The sequence below is a fragment of the Prorops nasuta genome, unplaced genomic scaffold, assembly GCF_024137725.1.
Source record: "Prorops nasuta isolate Cenicafe-Biocafe unplaced genomic scaffold, Cenicafe_Pnas_1.2 PNAS00024, whole genome shotgun sequence".
NCBI lineage: Eukaryota > Metazoa > Arthropoda > Insecta > Hymenoptera > Bethylidae > Prorops > Prorops nasuta.
The window spans coordinates 3589535-3606677 of NW_027116821.1; the positions used below are offsets into that span (position 1 = coordinate 3589535).

General features: G+C 28.2%; 3 protein-coding genes across 12 annotated transcripts; 1 reads left to right on the top strand and 2 right to left on the bottom strand.

Moving 5' to 3' along the window:
- Positions 1 to 62: 62 nt before the first annotated feature.
- On the bottom strand, positions 63 to 4640 carry LOC136781697 (uncharacterized). 2 transcript variants are annotated; one of them, XM_066740657.1, is made up of 5 exons: positions 4118 to 4640; positions 3511 to 3734; positions 2885 to 3167; positions 2453 to 2636; positions 63 to 2384 (listed from the first exon to the last, which is right to left on the bottom strand). In XM_066740657.1, the coding sequence occupies exons 1-5, from the start codon at positions 4342 to 4344 to the stop codon at positions 906 to 908; spliced, it is 2397 nt and encodes a 798-aa protein (XP_066596754.1). In that variant the 5' UTR covers positions 4345 to 4640; the 3' UTR covers positions 63 to 905. The 2 variants fall into 2 exon arrangements, with proteins under 2 accessions (XP_066596754.1, XP_066596753.1); XM_066740656.1 differs by having other exon boundaries at positions 63 to 2387.
- Positions 4641 to 5757: 1117 nt separating this feature from the next.
- On the top strand, positions 5758 to 8241 carry LOC136781698 (pyridoxal kinase-like). Of its 3 annotated transcripts, none has more exons than XM_066740659.1 (7): positions 5758 to 5899; positions 6037 to 6136; positions 6556 to 6699; positions 6781 to 6901; positions 6962 to 7113; positions 7217 to 7396; positions 7472 to 8241. In XM_066740659.1, exons 1-7 carry the CDS (start codon positions 5807 to 5809, stop codon positions 7579 to 7581), a joined length of 900 nt encoding a protein of 299 aa, XP_066596756.1. In that variant the 5' UTR covers positions 5758 to 5806; the 3' UTR covers positions 7582 to 8241. The 3 variants fall into 3 exon arrangements, with proteins under 3 accessions (XP_066596756.1, XP_066596757.1, XP_066596758.1); XM_066740660.1 differs by having other exon boundaries at positions 7476 to 8241; XM_066740661.1 differs by lacking the exon at positions 6556 to 6699.
- A 503-nt stretch (positions 8242 to 8744) lies between these two features.
- Positions 8745 to 15769, bottom strand: LOC136781763 (THAP domain-containing protein 2-like). Of its 7 annotated transcripts, none has more exons than XR_010823987.1 (9): positions 15439 to 15769; positions 14692 to 14801; positions 14452 to 14617; positions 14296 to 14371; positions 14125 to 14229; positions 13545 to 13649; positions 11772 to 12032; positions 10175 to 10343; positions 8745 to 9526 (listed from the first exon to the last, which is right to left on the bottom strand). XR_010823987.1 is itself a non-coding variant. In XM_066740760.1 (9 exons), exons 3-9 carry the CDS (start codon positions 14799 to 14801, stop codon positions 10312 to 10314), a joined length of 855 nt encoding a protein of 284 aa, XP_066596857.1. In that variant the 5' UTR covers positions 15439 to 15557; positions 15631 to 15750; the 3' UTR covers positions 8745 to 10311. The 7 variants fall into 7 exon arrangements, 4 of the variants coding, with proteins under 4 accessions (XP_066596857.1, XP_066596859.1, XP_066596856.1 ...); XR_010823986.1 differs by having other exon boundaries at positions 8745 to 10116; XR_010823985.1 differs by having other exon boundaries at positions 9949 to 10343.
- Between the last annotated feature and the right edge of the window lie 1374 nt (positions 15770 to 17143).

The following is a 17143-nucleotide window of genomic DNA, read 5'->3' on the forward strand; positions in this document are numbered from 1 at the left end:
GTCCAACCAAATATCTCAAGAAGCTTGGAAGGAAAGCAAAATTATTTTGTAAAAATTCCAAAAACTTTCCAAAGCACTATATAAATGTATTATAATTAATCCAAAAATTTATGGGATTTATGACTTTAAAAGTTTGCATTTTTTTCTTATACTTTTTCAAGATATTTAACTGAATTAATTAGAATGAGAAATCCTGTATACATATGCAAGTTAAAGAGAAATAAGAATTACAAAATTTGATAAATTATTTATTATTTCTAATTTGTTGTTTCAATATTACAGTAAAATACACAAAAGCTTTCATGGTTTATGATTGACTAAATTGTATAAATTGCACGCTAAAACAACATGATCAATGTAAAATGTGTAAAAACTTTAAAAACATAACTGTCTAAATAATGACAAGACAAAACATTGTTTTCACAAAATACAGAATGGTGTAATCATACAATTTTCTTGTAAACATATTAATTAATTAATGTCAAATACTACTATACAAATATTTGAGCGCAATGTTCATTAAATATTATAATTTTTTAATTGTATGCACTCCAATACACTAGAGGTTTCTATCATTTTAAAGTGAATAAATAAAACGTTGCTGAATTAAAATTAGCATAAAAAAATTTATGCAAATTTTTGACAAGATACTATAAATCTTTTAATTATATTAACAATGGTTAAATTTTAATAGAAATACGTTTTTAACAATAGCCAAGTCAAAAATATATGGCACTTTATAGTATAATACCATTAAAGGATATTAATTATCTTGTTTATGCTTCAACTTGCTACAGAGGCGATTTATATTTTATAAAACATCTAGTAAGGTACGTTGTAAATCACGTTTTCTTACTAAAAAATTGTATTGCTTTATGTGACTAGGTAATTGTAAAAGTGTAGCTTCATTTATTTTTGGTCAAGGCACTTTTCATTAAAGATGTTAAAAGCTTTTCTTTATCACAAGAATTAGTATTACTCTTGCAACAAGCACGATAAAAAATTTCTTGCATTTGCTGCAAAGTTTTTAAACAGATCACCACACAACATGTATTACAACTGGCAGATGTTTCTTCATTGCAGCAACAATCTTTTTTTAATGATGAGACAAAATCACTAACAATTTTTTTCTGTACTTCCTTTTTCGGATTATTAATTGTACATTCATTGGTTGAACTTTTTTGGCAATCTTGCAAATGGTTGCATTGACAATTTTCACAATTACAAATATCTGCCTCAGCTGTAATTTCTTGTAGTATATTTCGTTTTTTAATCTTTCCATTTTCTTTTTTCAAAGAATTTTCAGTATTTTCCAAACTAATACTTTCTTCGCTTATTACAATATTCCCTATATCTATATTATCAAAAATTTCTGGAGACAGTGAAGCTGACTGTAGTGGATTCCCTACCTCTAGCGGATAGGGTTCTGGTCCTATCAAATCAACGAAAGACTGAACTGCTATTGGAAATGCATTTATTTCCGGCCAAGGCTGTGTCTTTAAAGTAGGTGAACTAGCTAATTCCATTACATCCATCCATGGTGAAGGAAATTCTTCTTCGGATGCTATTGCCAATTCAAGAGCTTCAGATTGTCCATTGATAACAGAATTTAATAATGCCGAATTTTTCATGTTATTATTTTGACCCAATTCTTCATTGGTATATGGAATTCCTTCTAATCTATTATTAAATAATTCTTGTCTGTTATGTGTTACTATAATAGTTGGCTCTTGATTAGTTTTCGAGGTGTCTTTATCAGAAATAATAGATTCAATACTGTATGATTCTGAATTGTTTATAAATTCTGTGTTTTCAGCAATATGTGCAATAGTTTTCTGTAAACCATGCTGTAAAATATTTTGCTCTAGATTCATTGAATTAGTTTCAAGCTGATCTACAGTTGAATTATTCAACATATTATTTGTAGACATTGAAGAATATTGAATATTTTCAGTATTTTCAACATTCATCAAGTTTTTTTGTACAATATTTATATTATCAACAGCATTAAATTTTTTCGGATTATATTCATCAATAATAGATTGCCCATTATAATTTTCTTCACCAATAGTATCTATCATAGAAATATATGGTACATCTGTTAATTTTGATTTCCTTTCTTCATCCTTATCCGAGCTGTATTGTAATTCTTTGTTAACTGATGTTTTGTTTAAAATGCTAAAGGCTCCTGTTGGTATAGCAGTATCTTCACTTTCAGGTGCCATATAATCTAAACTACTATTATTCTGATCGTTACCAGAATTAATGGGCATTATAGTAATAGATGTCACAGCTGCATTTTTATCATTATCTTCACTTGCTGCTGCTATTCCCAGCATATTATGTCTTTGGTTCTTAGATTTAATAAATATTGATTCTTTCTGCTGCTAAAAAAAATACATATTTTTAAAACTATTCAGAAAGGATATTTCCTTATTGCTAAAATACTTACGATTCTTTCATTGCTTAATTTTTTATGAGTCTTTAAGTGGCTTTTTAAACTATGAGTTGTAGTAAATGATCTTTTACAATCATTTTGTGTACACAAATATGGACGCTCTCCAGTATGTATCCTTTTGTGAGTTTTTAAGTGATGAGAGGCTGTAAAAGCTTTTCCACATCCCTTTTCTCTACACCTTCAAAAAAATAATGTAAAGCTGATTAAAATATGATTATCTTTATTATTTATTTATCAAATAAACTTTAGATATTAAAATATATTCCTAGAATACTAATAATTATTTTTTGTTTGTTTCCATTTTGAAAAAAATTACATGTGGAAAATATCTGCATGTGCAATCTTTTCACTTTGTTTTGTATTAACTTCTAGAAGTGCAAAAAACAAGTCTGCGGGGTAGAGTAAATGGAGTACAGAGGAACATACTTGTAAGGTCTTTCTTGAGTGTGAGTACGAATATGTTTCTTGAGATCGCTTAAAGTAGTGAAGAACTTAACACAGCCTGTCTCTTCGCAATTAAAGGTGTTGCCACTGTGAAGTCTTTGGTGAGCTCTCAGTCTGTAAAGGGTATTGAATGCCTTCTCACATCCATTATGATTGCATTCAAATGGTTTAACTTTTGTGTGTACTCTAATATGGATCTTTAGGCTGTACGATGTAAGAAATGCCTTGCCACAACCAGGCTCTGTACATTTAAACCGATATTCGCCTGAAATTTTGGAGAATTCCCTACTCTTAAAAATGCTGTATGCCCTATTTGATTATGTTGGGTAAATCATGCAATTTAAGGCAATAGTCCTCTTATGATAATAATAGTTTTAAATATAGTTAGTAACTGCAATTATATTTAATTATTCATTTAATTTTTAAAACAGCACTAGTTTCCTACCTTCAATTAATCCTGAAGAAGCAACTAGTTAGAAATGCTTGTTATTGTGACAAATAAGTAAATTAGTAAACATTTTAATTGTTACAGTAAAACATTATAGTAAGAAACATAGTTAATTGTATAGAAATAACATACAATTAGAATAAGCTAAGTGTTACATTACCTTTGTGAGTTTTCATGTGAGTGCGTAAATTTCCAACTGTACTATATGAACGAGTACAACCATCATATTCACAGGTATATCGACTAATATGTTTTTGATTTGTATCTGGATCAGTGCTTTCAATGGTAATAATTGCATGAGATGGATCATCTGGCATAGAATTATTTTGCCCAGGATGTATTCGCATATAGATCTGATCATGGCTAATAGTATGATGAATGTATCTGAGAAAAATTAGTTTCTTACATAGCTTCTCCAAACTGCTTTTGTTACAAAATTAATAAAGTTTGAATGTCATCAGATTTGAAATTTATGATAATGTTTCAAATAAAATAATATAATAAAAAAACTTAAATACATTGTAAAAATATTTATTTTAAACATTGACGATGGGTTGATAAAGATATAGGATTTAAAGGTCCAATTTCAAAATATGTAATGTCCTTATAAGGAAAGGCCACCACAAACGGAATATAATTTTCTGTTGAGTAAAGCTGAATGATGTATAGAATTTTTCAATAATAAAATACAATTTTAAAGCGGTGTAAAAATATTTATTACTAATTAATTGAAGTTTAAATATAGAAAGATATTGAAATAAGCATACCCAGTGTTGTCATCAAGTAGCCTCTCTTTCATAGAAGAATTATCTTCCACACACTTTTTATAATCAAAATCATTTGTTTGTTGATAAACTTTGCCAAAACTGGGTAAATCCAAACTGTCATCTATGCAATCTTGCAAATCATGTGTCACAAGAATATTATCAAAATTTCCATTGGTACTGTCGGTATTTTCTTCACGATGAAACCTTTCGTTGACCCACGTCGCCATACTTTTCCATCTAGCAGAAACGCCACTTACGCCACATGCAATTTAAGAAACATCACTAGTATAAAATAACTAAAATAACGTCATTGAGAATAACTTCAACGTTGAGCACTGCTTTAACGGTAAAATGGATAAAGTCGAAGGGTAAAACAGATTACTATTAGAACGATCTCGAGATGATCTCTCGATTCACTACCAAATATGTATTTATACATAAAAAATTTCAATTTTCACTTGAAATTAATCAATCACATGAATGAACTAACGTTATAAAAATTTAAGTCTGTAATTGTATAATTTGAAGTGAGAATAAAAGTTATATTGACCCCCCTAAGCATTTGTAGAAAATTACTACACAATTAATAAAAACCTTTACAGAACATGTGTACTTTTTCTTACATGCATGTACTGTACGGGAAAATATTAAAGTTAAAAGTAATTTCTGTTAATGAAACGATTGAGACAATTTATACTTTATATCTTCTAAATGACTTTGAAATCTTATGCTATTATAGATAATGTTATAGAATTTATTCGAATTAATTTATTTGGTATATTTATAATAATTTAAAGAGCTTGTTATGTTTAACAGCGCTTTTAGTATCAATAATATCTTGAACTTTGCCTTAATTTATTATCAATGCTACCGTAATTAATCAATATGATATGTTATCTAGAATTTGTGATATCTTGTTATCTTTACATTACGTAAGAAATTATTACAGTATACTATACACGTTTTCTTTTAAATCGAAGTATCTCGTAAACGACGGGATGAATTTAAAAAATGAAAAGGAGGGTTTTGAAAAGCTTTTGAGTGAGAGAGAGAGAGAGAAAGAGAGGCTTATACAGGATGTGCATCTATAAATGGCCTGGCAAATATCTCACGACAAGTTAGAGTTAGAAAATTTTGTATAGAAGAAATATACACGGCTTCTAAAAAGAGAATAATGTACCCTTTCAAGTAATTTCGAAAATCAGTGATAACACACATTACCTACATTAGCTAAGCCGGCTAAGCCTATACAGTTGTACATTACCAGATAATGTTACCGTGAGGGCGCCTCTAACACTGAAAAACAGTGAATAACAATGAACGATGAACATTTGCCCCTGTGCAATTTCATATTATTATATGGTTATTGTAGTATGTACCTCCATGTGATGTGACCTAAGTATGTACGTACATATATGATAGTTTCATACATTGTAATTAGATAACGTTAACAGACAACATTGTTTAATTATACAGAATCCAAGGGACAATTGTTAATTATTCTGGAATTAGGCCATGTAATATACATATTATGCACATCTCTATAAATAAACTAACAGAACAGTTTGGCAGTTGTATATTAACTTCACTTTTACGGTGTTTGTGATTTGTACGAAGAATAAAAAGAACTTCGAAACGGTCTTAAATAGATATAGATATTGACTGGTGCTATTACAGTGACGGAACAAAATGTCTTGTTCAAAAAATCCACGTGTCCTTTCTATTCAAAGTCATGTTGTCTCGGGTTACGTAGGAAATAAAAGTGCCACATTCCCCCTTCAGGTAAGTTTATTTAATTATGTTAAAAGCAATATGATTATATATTAATATTCGTATAATTTATTTATTTAACATTCTTTAGTTTTACTTAATGACATTTGTCAAATTCAGTAAAATTTCTTATTGATAGATTGTTTTAGCTTTTAGGTTTCGAAGTTGATGCTATTAATTCTGTACAACTATCAAATCATACTGGCTATAAAGTTTTTAAAGGCCAAGTATTGGATGATAGCGATCTAGGTAAAGATTATTACTTTTGCACAGTTATCTTTAACACATTGACTGCCACAGTACTCTTAAGGATCATAAACAATACAAATATTATTTTGTTTTTTAATTTTTACTATAAACTCTGCACATTTATATTTTCTTATTGATTAAAAAGAATATCTGTTGATGTAAGCCAACCTTAATTTTTAGTTTTCCTTCCTGGATAGAGTCTGAAATGATTCATCATAATAGGTGTTCTGAATAATAACATAAACTATGACTTATCTCCTAGTTGGTAGTCAATGCGTTAATAATATATATACTCCAATAGCAAAAATTGTAATTTTAATATTATTATGACCAAAAATCTTGTCATTTTGATGACACTGGGACTCATTTTGCTACAGGGGTAATATATTTTCATTTATTTAAATTCAGTTATTTTACAGAAAATTTAGTGACTGGGTTATCCGAAAATAATTTAGATAATTATACACATTTATTGACTGGATATATAGGATCCGTTTCTTTTCTTAAACGAGTAGCATCACTCGTCAATGATTTAAAAGCAAAAAATCCTAATTTAATATATGGTATATTAAACATTAAAAATTTATATTGAAATAATACATTGCATGTATTAATATAAAATTATCATAATACTTGATTTTTAGTATGTGATCCTGTAATGGGTGATAATGGAAAAATGTATGTACCTGAAGAGTTAACAGATATTTTTAAAAATGAAATCGTGCCTCTCGCTGATATACTGACACCAAATTATTTTGAATTAGAGTAAGTATATCAATTCTTTATGTATTTTTCCATCAATGATTAATAAACAATACTTTACAGATTATTGACAGGAAGGAAAACTGATAGCATTGAAGAACTTCTAAAGGGTGTGAAAGAATTGCATGAAAAAGGACCTGAAATTATCGCTATATCCTCCACCAAAGTTTTGGACCAGAATGATAAACTAATGGGAATCGTTAGCTCTGTAAAAGGTATTATTAATACTTTGAGTAATATATTAGTATTTAAGGAAGCTTGAATATTAAATACTACTCTATAATGCGTATATTGAGTTTCTCCACTGTTCTTTTTCAGATGAATCAATTTTAAAAATTGATATACCACTTATACCAGTTAGCTACACAGGCTCAGGTGATTTATTTGCTGCATTATTTCTTGCTCATATACATTTGGAGGGAAATATCAAAGATGCAATTGAAAAAACTATAAATACTTTGCGAGCTGTACTTCTTAAAACATTCAAGCATTATGAATGTAAGTAAACAAATTACAGTACAAATAAACAGTCATTTCAAAGCAATATATATTGAAAAACTATTATTGTTTTAGCAAGGAAAGAAACAGGTGAACAATTAGCACAAAAAATTGAGTTACATTTGATACAAAGTAAGAAAGAAATTGAAAATCCACCTAGACATTTAATAGCACAACCATTGTGATACGAACAATATGAAAATTTACCTATAATCAAATAGCTAAGCATGTTGAATCAACACTTTGTTATTATGTACTAATATTCTATGAATGCGAAATATTGTAAGCCTAAGCCACTAACGCGCTTTGATCAAATACTGTCATTATGACAGCTTAAATCTAGTACCAAAAGCTTTATAAAATTGCTATCTGGGTATATATAACTTACATATATAAAAAATTAAAAGTAGTAATTTCAAACTTTCTAAGTGCAAATTCCCTTAAGAGTGATTTTTCCTAAACGTTTTCTATGTGCCAAGACCAACAGCCCAGTGAAAACATTCCAAGTGCTAAATTCATTTAAAGGTTGTCTGCAGCATTTCTAAATATATTGCATAACCATTTTACTTAACAAAGTTTTATGGGCTCCCTGAAAAAATAATAGGAAAAGGTACATTGAAAATTTGAAATTTTCACTTGTTATGTGTGTGTATATATATATATATATTAGTTATGAGAGAAATAAAAGCCCCATAGCTGTTACCTCTACTGGATGCTGCCATTGAAATAATGGTTTTATATAGAGCTAGTTTTCTTTGTTTGTTTATTAATATATTATTATTGCAGAAAATGTTATAGTTTATAATGTAAAACAGAAATCAAAAAATACAATAAAATTTTTCAAATAAAAATTAAGTATAAAGATTATTACTTACTTCCTAGTTAAATCTTTTAAAAACATCCTTGAACATCAATGATAATAAAGAATCAGTCAACTCTATTTCTTATTATTGTAGTAGTTTCTATGGTCAACTAATTTTCTATCTTACTGTGCTTTCATAACTTTATGTATCACAAATGCCATATACCTAACGGCGGCATATGTATATGCATATACATATACATGGCTATATAAATTTGGTAATAACTTTATTTCATATATCATTTGTTTGTATTTATTTTGAATCCAGAAAACTTACAAGTGCAACACGAGATGAAATTCTACAAGAAGTTCCATAATATTTAACAGAAAGTGGAAATAAAAAATGAAACAAAAACTATAGAAAACGAAAAGCAAATGACTTGTTTCTATATACATTTTAGGAATATAAAAAAATGATAAATTTTTTTTATAACTTTTATTAGTAAACAATTTATTTAAAAATATATATGAATTTAATTTCTGTCAATTTTAAATTAATCGTTTCATTATAAATTTACAATTTAATAATATATACCAACATTACAAAAGTAAGATTGGGTGAATATTATTATTGATATATTTATACCAATAATACTCACAATATACAGGGTGTGTGTGTGTCACCCTGTATAAATAGGTAATTAATGATTTATGTAAATCTATAAAAAAATATCTTAGTTATATATATTAAGGCCTTTTTTTTAAACTGTACAGTTATCCTAGATAATATCAGCACAAACCAAAGTTAGATTGAAACAATCAGGAATAGACGGGCACTATATGAGAATTCTTTACAATTGCAAAATTTTCCATACAGATCACACTCAAGAGAGACTGACATGAGAATTAGAATATTTCTATAAAATATATTCAATATACCAAACTCACTTTACTGTTCTCGTTTTTTCGTATGTTATGAAATACAAATATAAAGTGCAAAAGAAACCTACTGCCAAGTCTAGTATTTTAATATATATCCTAATAAAATGTACAAATTCTAGTATACACAGTTTATGTTTGCAATAAAGATAAGTTTAAAAATCTGCTCAAATTTGTATTCTACTTAATTAAGAATACTAACAAGATGGTATTTTTATTTCCAAACACACTGCAGCCCCGTAAAATATAAAAAATATTATGTTTGTGCCTATTGATACTATATTTCTCAATTATTACAACCTCATTCATCTTGTACATATTTACATAAGTCTTATTCGCTTCTTATTCTGCTAGCTACTGCAAGGACAGCATCAAGCAATTCTGAATTTCTGCAAAAACAATCTTGATTACAACGAGCATTCAAGGCAATTCAATAAATATTTAAATAAAAATGATGTTATTTCCTTCATCAGTGACTAATATTTGGTAACAAATTGGAATCATATCATAAAACATGTAGGGATAGAATCTGCGAAAATCCACAGCTCCAAATTAATAGATGTATTCATTTCATCAATGTAAAGAGAGGGGGGGGGGGGGGTGAAGTTGCTCAAAACTATATAAATACTAAAATATATTCGATGCTTCAGAATTTTCGTTCGATATTATGGACTTCGAGACTGTGTCTTTTAATTTGTGACATCGAAGCTTAATTTCTTTCTACAAGACCATAGCAGCGAAACTAACAGAAATTTTACAAACTTTTTTCCCATTACAACGCCATATTAGATCAAAAAGAGAAGATACATACCCTGCATGGAAAAACATAAAAAATTATTTTCACTGGTTTTCAATAATGTATAACCCAACACATTATTGACCAAAAAACATAATTTATCATCATAATAGGTTGCAACTAATAAGATCCTGGCAAGAAGAGTTGGCAGTTGGAATTCTTTATGATGGACCCTTTTCAAAACTGTTTAAAATAAAAGATCCAAATACGAGTAAACTATAAAAGCGATAATAATATTTACTCAGAATTCTCTTCCATATCATAAGATCATCTTTTTACAGGTTGGTATTTGGTAGGATCATTGGCATTTAGAATTTTCCTTAATAGCTCATACTTCCTCTCTTCTGCCAAATCTTCACCGGTTTTCGCAAGTTCGCTTCAGTTTTCTTCATCGGTATGAGATTCAGTCCCTAAATGAATACATTTAAATTAATTATGAGTATAACCTAACGTATTAATTAATTGTTTTAGGTCTGTGCAAATTTATTTTAAACTGTACCTAATTTATTTAAAAACTATGGATAGTTTAAAGAAAAACAATTATAAAACTGAAATACACGACACAAATTAGTAGTCAAAACAAGCAGTTGTTCAATCAGATTTAAAGGTAGAACAGTAGTAAGACGAGAGCCATACAAATTGTAAAGTTTATTAAAAGTAGAGTTAATCTTTAAAAAGCCCCATTATTAGTTATTAAAAGTAATACCAAGATAAATTTACTTATATAAATAAAAAAAAAATCAACAGTTTACGATTTTACCTTTTTGGAGCTATTGCTAAATCTTCCTTAGAGAATAAACCGATTTTGATTGAATTTTGCAAAAATTTCTGGCAGTTATCACCAGTATTTTCTGCCCCTGTATCAGAGCACGCGGCTACTAGTTTCAATGTCAATTTATTTTAGTTTTAAGCCTTGCACGTTCAAATTCTCCATACAAATACTAATAATACTAATTGTCTCATTTTGCAATTATCATTAATGATTGTTTTATATTCTCCTTGACAATTGCGCATTAATACATTGAATGCCACGCTAGTTTTATAAAGATCGCCAGTGAAGCCATAATTAATTTTTTATTATGTTTACATATATATGTTGAAATATTATCTATAACAGATAAGTTATGGTGTATAATCACAACTGATGAATTTATTTTTAGTTCATTAGTAAGCTCCGTGGCGTTCTCTGTGTTAATTTCAGTACGTGTAGCACGAATTAAGAAAAACGGTCACCTTTTCCTATATGATGAGGCGTAAAAAGTTTGTGCGAAAATTATTTGAATAAAAACTACATCCAAGAGTCTCAATATTATGCTCGAACAAAGCTGTTAATGCTTATTGGACTAAATTAATTTTTTATTTAACAAATCATTAACAATTACAAAACAGCCTATTAGAATTTTCAATGTTGCATTAGTACAATTAACTAAAACATCAAGTGTATTACTAGCAATAATTTCATAATCGTTATTAATTTTATCATCTAAATTTATACATAACTATTAAATTTTTTATTCATGTATTCTATGTACTGATTGCTATTTCATCAAAAATTAATGAACGTAGTATAGTAATGAATAATTTAAAAGATTTGCACATTGTTTTATTGTATGTAATGACACCTGACTGAAACCAGGCCCGCTCCTGATATATTTATACCGTTTCTTATCATTTTTAGGAGAGATAGGTAGGTATTAAATTTCTTGCTTACGATTGCATACGTCCGTTTTGAAAAAAAAAAGTATACGCGAAATCTTAATGTGTCCTTAATATTGCTTATGTAGAGATTTTCTGTTGTTTTATAAGTGTTCACTTTAATACATAATTGTAGAACCTACCCAAGTCTATCATATTCTCCAATTGTTGGATATTGATAAGATTGCTCTGCTTCAGAGATCTCGAAACTTCCTTTGCTTTAGCTAAACGTTTTACCAATCTCCTTTGTTTTTGTTGAAGTGTTTTTATTTTCTTAGTTAAATTCAACTTGGTATTTTTCAAAACTGTTCTTAAGAACACTTTTCGTGGTGTATTTTCAGATAAATGAGGTGAAACGTTAACACCTTTATCTTCGGTCGTCTTCTTTACAGTGACTGGAGAACCTAAAAAGACATCAATCAATAAATAGTTCCCTTAAATATCAATAAAATAATATACAGAAATTATTTTTATATACGTGATTGAAATTAGTGAATGCGACAATTACAATAAAATTTTTCTTGTGAATTCAAATTACGAGAAGTAATATTACAATGGAAAATAAAATACATAAATTATTAAAATAAATTAAAAACAATTTATGAATCTATTTACACAAAATAAAATATATAATTAGTGCTACATTTTTTTAGACGCAAGCAGCGACTGCCATACACGAGATATTGCCTAACGGTTTCCTGGCGTCGAGAGACACGTGATCCCTGCTCGAATGCAAAGATTTTCTTTATTTAGGAACATACAGAAATCTTTTTGTACTCAATCCGTAATAGTTCGACAAGTTACACACGGCTTTTATAATTTTGTAGACATGTTTAAGATAAGTAGTCCCGAGAAATTATAATTATCTTTAATTTGAAATTTTCTTTTATTTTCAGTTGTTTAATAATTATTTCCAATCATTATAGTATTTTCCCTATAATACCTCAACTTTCTATATTAAAGAAACATGATATGTTTGCTTATCGTGATTTTTTTATACAATTACTTAAAAATTTAAATAAATCCAAATGTTAATACACTAAATAAAGTGAAATTAACATATTATGATTAAATTAAAGTATTTAATTTACTAAACAAACATAGACATGTTAAACTATTGAAAAATGTAAAAAATCGAATTTTTTCAAGTTGGAAAATAGTCCAACTGCTCAAGTTTGTTAAATGGAACTATTCTCAATCCCTATCACCCTCTGGAGTCAATGTTTAGTGCACTAACAAGCTTCACTTTAGTAATTGATTGAAAACTGTTAAATTCAATGGAATGAACCACTGTATATTTTTGTGTATAAATATTAATTATTAAAATTAGTATTGATAAATTAGTGCTCAGAATTAGTTTTTCTTTTTAATAACTCTGTAAAGTCGAACTTCCATTACTATCAGAACACAGCGGTTCTATTCTACAAAGTTATTGAAAAAGGCAACTAATTTCGTGTACTGCTATAAACGGTAACGCGATAGAATGTGAATCGCATCTTCTAGAAATAATTTGCTATTAGTAAATAAAGTAAAATTTCTTATTTTTAAACCACTCTTTAAGATCCTTACAGAATTTATAACATTTTAGTCTAATGTTACTGGCAATGAGTCCAATGAATAAACAATCTAAAAATATGTATGTGTAAAAGCAACATTACTTGCTTAACTGTTAAAATCCCAAGCAGTGCGATCGCACTACTCAGATGTTATATCTTAGATAACCCAGCATATTTCGAGCGTAATAACACTGTGTAGATTTTCTCTCATAATTTAGAGAAGGCACGGTTGCACTGTTTGGGATTCTTTAACAGGGTTTCTTCAAGAGCCCCTGGGACTCAAATGGTTAGTAATTAAATTTAAAGTCTGAATCTGCAATTAATATTTAAAAAATTAAAGAAAAAAAATTTGGTACTAACCTTTACCCAAAACATGAGGTTCACTCACTTCCTGCTCACCTGCATAAGAGTGCTCATCATATAACTGTGATGCTGTATAAGTACTTATCTCTTCCTGTTGATTGCCTTTATATATGATTAAAATAATTTGTTATTATACATTCATTTCAGACAAATTCTTATTTAGTACTATAATAACAAAAATGATTAGAACTTAAATCCAAATGTGACTTAAAAACTATGTAAAACATTATAGCTTAAATGTTACATAGAACAAATAATATAAATTATTATTTACTTTTTTATATACAAAGTTAAGTAGATAAAATGATTCAAACCATGGACATAAAATGCTTCTTAAGTTCATAACTATAAAAGATAGCAATTTTTGTTATAAAACCTTTTTGAAGTGTCTGATGATTTGCATTCAAAAAGGTCTTATAATAAAAATTACTATCTCTTATAGTTACAAAATTAAGAAGCATTTTATGTCCATGGTCTGAGTCATTTTATCTGGCTAACTTTGTATATAAAGAAATAGAAAATACTATAAAATAGAGATATCAAAAGAGTTAAAATAAAAAAACTTAGATACACATACTTTCATCCGAAACACATTGCACATCCTTTTCTGTTTTAACTGGAGAATATGGTCTATTTTCCATTGATGATGCTCCATCAGTTTTTATCTGCTCCTCTAGATTGTCTTTATGATTAAAATAATTTATCACTTTATATATATTTATTTTGGATCTATAAAGTTTGTATATACCTTTTACTATATTTGCTGTCTCATGAGGTATTTCCATTCCCTCCCTTGGATACTCACTCATACCTTGAATATCGTTCTATTAAAAAGATAAAAGCAAATTATTTATTTGAATTTTTTTAATAATTCTTCACATTTTAATATTTTACATATATTTACAAAAGGCTCTGCATTAGCTTTTAACCTGACACAGCTCAGAGATGTGCGGTCCATATGATTTGCACGAAAATGCATAGAACAAAGAGCAGCTTTAGCAGGAAGTACTTGGTCTGTTAGGCCCATTATGTTTTGCCAGGTTTCCCTTCTCAAAGGATCTTTGGGAAATCTGAATATTATAATATGGTTTATAAATTTTGCTAATTTAATGACTTATAAATAAAACAGGTGATTATAATTTACCTGTGAAATGTGATGGCAACTTTATTTTTTCTTTCCCACTCTAACTGCTTCATATTTTTTCTACTGCTACCTCTTCTAGACATGCAGTTCTTGGCCATGCAGTCACGCATCTGAAGGTAATTGTTAGGACCAAAAAATATTAAAAATTTGTACTTATGATGTTTAAAATCATAAATAAGCAGATCTTAATAGAAAAAAAAGAATATTTTGATAAAAAATCACGTTTAGATAATTTTAAAATTATTGCATATCAAATTTAAGATAGAATTTTCATATAAAAGTGTAACAATTAGAATAATTTTAATGATTACATTAAAAATGAATAAAGAGATATATAAAAATTCGATATTACTTCTTAAAGATGATAGCAGACGACGAAACGACATAGCGGATGTAAGTAAGCGTAATGTTATTCAATCCATATATATACACAAAAAGGAAGCGCCAGCAGTGAGAAACGAACGTGCTTACTATTTGCTGACACTGTTTTCGCCTGTCTTGAACTACTTTTGATGTTTATGTTCGCTATTGCTTTTTTTGTTTTAATTCTAACAATTTTTCAAAACTGTAAAGTTTGTCAATGAATTACGAAGATTTTGTTTTTGAGCTATTCAATGATTCATGCTAAGAAACTTTATATTTCTATACATTTACATAACTAAAATTTTTTGGAATTTTAACATAAAATTTCTTCAAACTTAGATTCTTAAATATGATTTCCTTTTTAAATTAAATGGTTCCAACTACCTTAAAAAATGTATAGAATAACTCGTTAATTGTCCGTTGCTGGTCCCAATTTAACCGTCCTTGTACTATCCCGCTGTAGCCTGTAACAACTACGTTGTCCAGGTTGTCCTTTACTGGGCCTTTGTATTACAATATTACATATTTTAACTACGTTCAGCTTTTTCATTTCTTTACACCATTCCCGCTATTTACCAAACTCTTGTCGTCTACATCATGCATACTTGGATTTCTTGGATTGCTTAGCTTTTGATCAATGGGTATATTTTTCTTTTGATTTGGAAGCGCGAGCGTGTTTATTGAAGTTTATTTTATTCCTATAAATTTGCCCACATTTTTTTTACCGTTTTCCAGCTATAGCTTGAAAATCGACACACATGACACACACAGCTGTCGCAGACACAAATTTATATATAGTTTGTGTGACATGTAATGTAATGTAGATGAATGTAGCAATTCAACATTCCAGAGTTGGCAACGCTGCTTTCCGTATTTGTATTATGGGTATTATGGTGTGAAAACGATACCCAGCAGAAATCCAGCATGAGCAATTTTTTTGAATTTTTTTATTTATAGCTTTACATTAACGACTAATAATTGTAAATTCCTTTATTGCTCCTATTCAAGAATAATTAATTATATTAACAGTATCACCAAATTTCGACAGTGTTACTGTGCCACTGCCAGTGCCTTGTTGCAAGAAAATTTTTTATTTGGCGCTTTAAACCAAAATTCAATTATGGCAAATTTTATGGAAAAACTTGTATCGTTTATAAAATATTGGTACTTCAGATATACACTAGTTACAGAACTTTACATGGTTGAAAAATGGGAAAGAAACTTTATACGTATCCTTTCAATAATAGTATAGTCAGAAAACTTTTAGTAAATTTTAGGTTATGCTTAATTAACTATTTTTTATTATGCTACAAAATCTAATATTGTTAGAGAATCTATTTTTAGGTACAATTTATGAATATCTATTTCCCTGAACACGATTTAGATATTTTCTTCATTACTATGTTTATATCATTCTTCTTCTTCAACTACAAGATGCTACTGCCTACAGTTCAACGTTTTATACGCAACTAATCCCTCACAAAAAATGTTGTTTCACATTCCATATTTGTGTTAATAATAATACTGAAAATCCAATAATGCTGATAACCAACAATAAGTTAATGTTGTTCACAGTTAATAAAGAAGAGAGATTTATTTTTTCAAAAGCTTCATCACGATTTTTTAAAAAATGTTTAATATTCTTACAAATTTCATCTAATGTACTCTGTAATTTCTTGTTTAGTACTACAGTTTTTCAAACAATTAATATATTAGATATTAATACATCAGTAAAATATATACAATTAATAAATATTGAATTTTTATCCTTAAGAGTGATAGATTACACGATTAATCATCAGTCAATGCGATTAACAATTTCATTTTACACTGTGTTAATAGAAATAAATCAGCTGTATGAAAGTTACCAAAAAAAGAAGAGTAAAAATTCACTATTCACCTTAATTTAATTAAAGATAACAATATACAAATTTAAGATTTGTTAATATATATGAATATACTTTAAAAAATTTTTGTAACTTAAAAGGTTTTCGTAACAATTACGAACATAATTATAATCATACTTAGTATGTAAATATTCGACAGTAGAAATAGGCACAACAGGAATAATATAATAGACCAGATCCTT

Excerpts from the sequence above, each read along its gene's own strand:
- LOC136781697 (XM_066740656.1), bottom strand. The coding sequence starts at position 4,344 with ATGGCGACGTGGGTCAACGAAAGGTTTCATCGTGAAGAAAATACCGAC. Across the intron at positions 3,735-4,117 it reads CTACTTGATGACAACACTGG|ATACATTCATCATACTATTA; the intron begins GTATGCTTATTT and ends AATTTTTCTCAG. Across the intron at positions 2,388-2,452 it reads AATTAAGCAATGAAAGAATC|CAGCAGAAAGAATCAATATT; the intron begins GTAAGTATTTTA and ends TATTTTTTTTAG.
- LOC136781698 (XM_066740659.1), top strand. The coding sequence starts at position 5,807 with ATGTCTTGTTCAAAAAATCCACGTGTCCTTTCTATTCAAAGTCATGTT. Across the intron at positions 6,137-6,555 it reads ATTGGATGATAGCGATCTAG|AAAATTTAGTGACTGGGTTA; the intron begins GTAAAGATTATT and ends GTTATTTTACAG. Across the intron at positions 6,700-6,780 it reads AAATCCTAATTTAATATATG|TATGTGATCCTGTAATGGGT; the intron begins GTATATTAAACA and ends CTTGATTTTTAG.
- LOC136781763 (XM_066740759.1), bottom strand. The coding sequence starts at position 14,801 with ATGCGTGACTGCATGGCCAAGAACTGCATGTCTAGAAGAGGTAGCAGT. Across the intron at positions 14,230-14,295 it reads GACAGCAAATATAGTAAAAG|ACAATCTAGAGGAGCAGATA; the intron begins GTATATACAAAC and ends TTAATCATAAAG. Across the intron at positions 12,033-13,544 it reads ACCTCATGTTTTGGGTAAAG|GTTCTCCAGTCACTGTAAAG; the intron begins GTTAGTACCAAA and ends ATGTCTTTTTAG.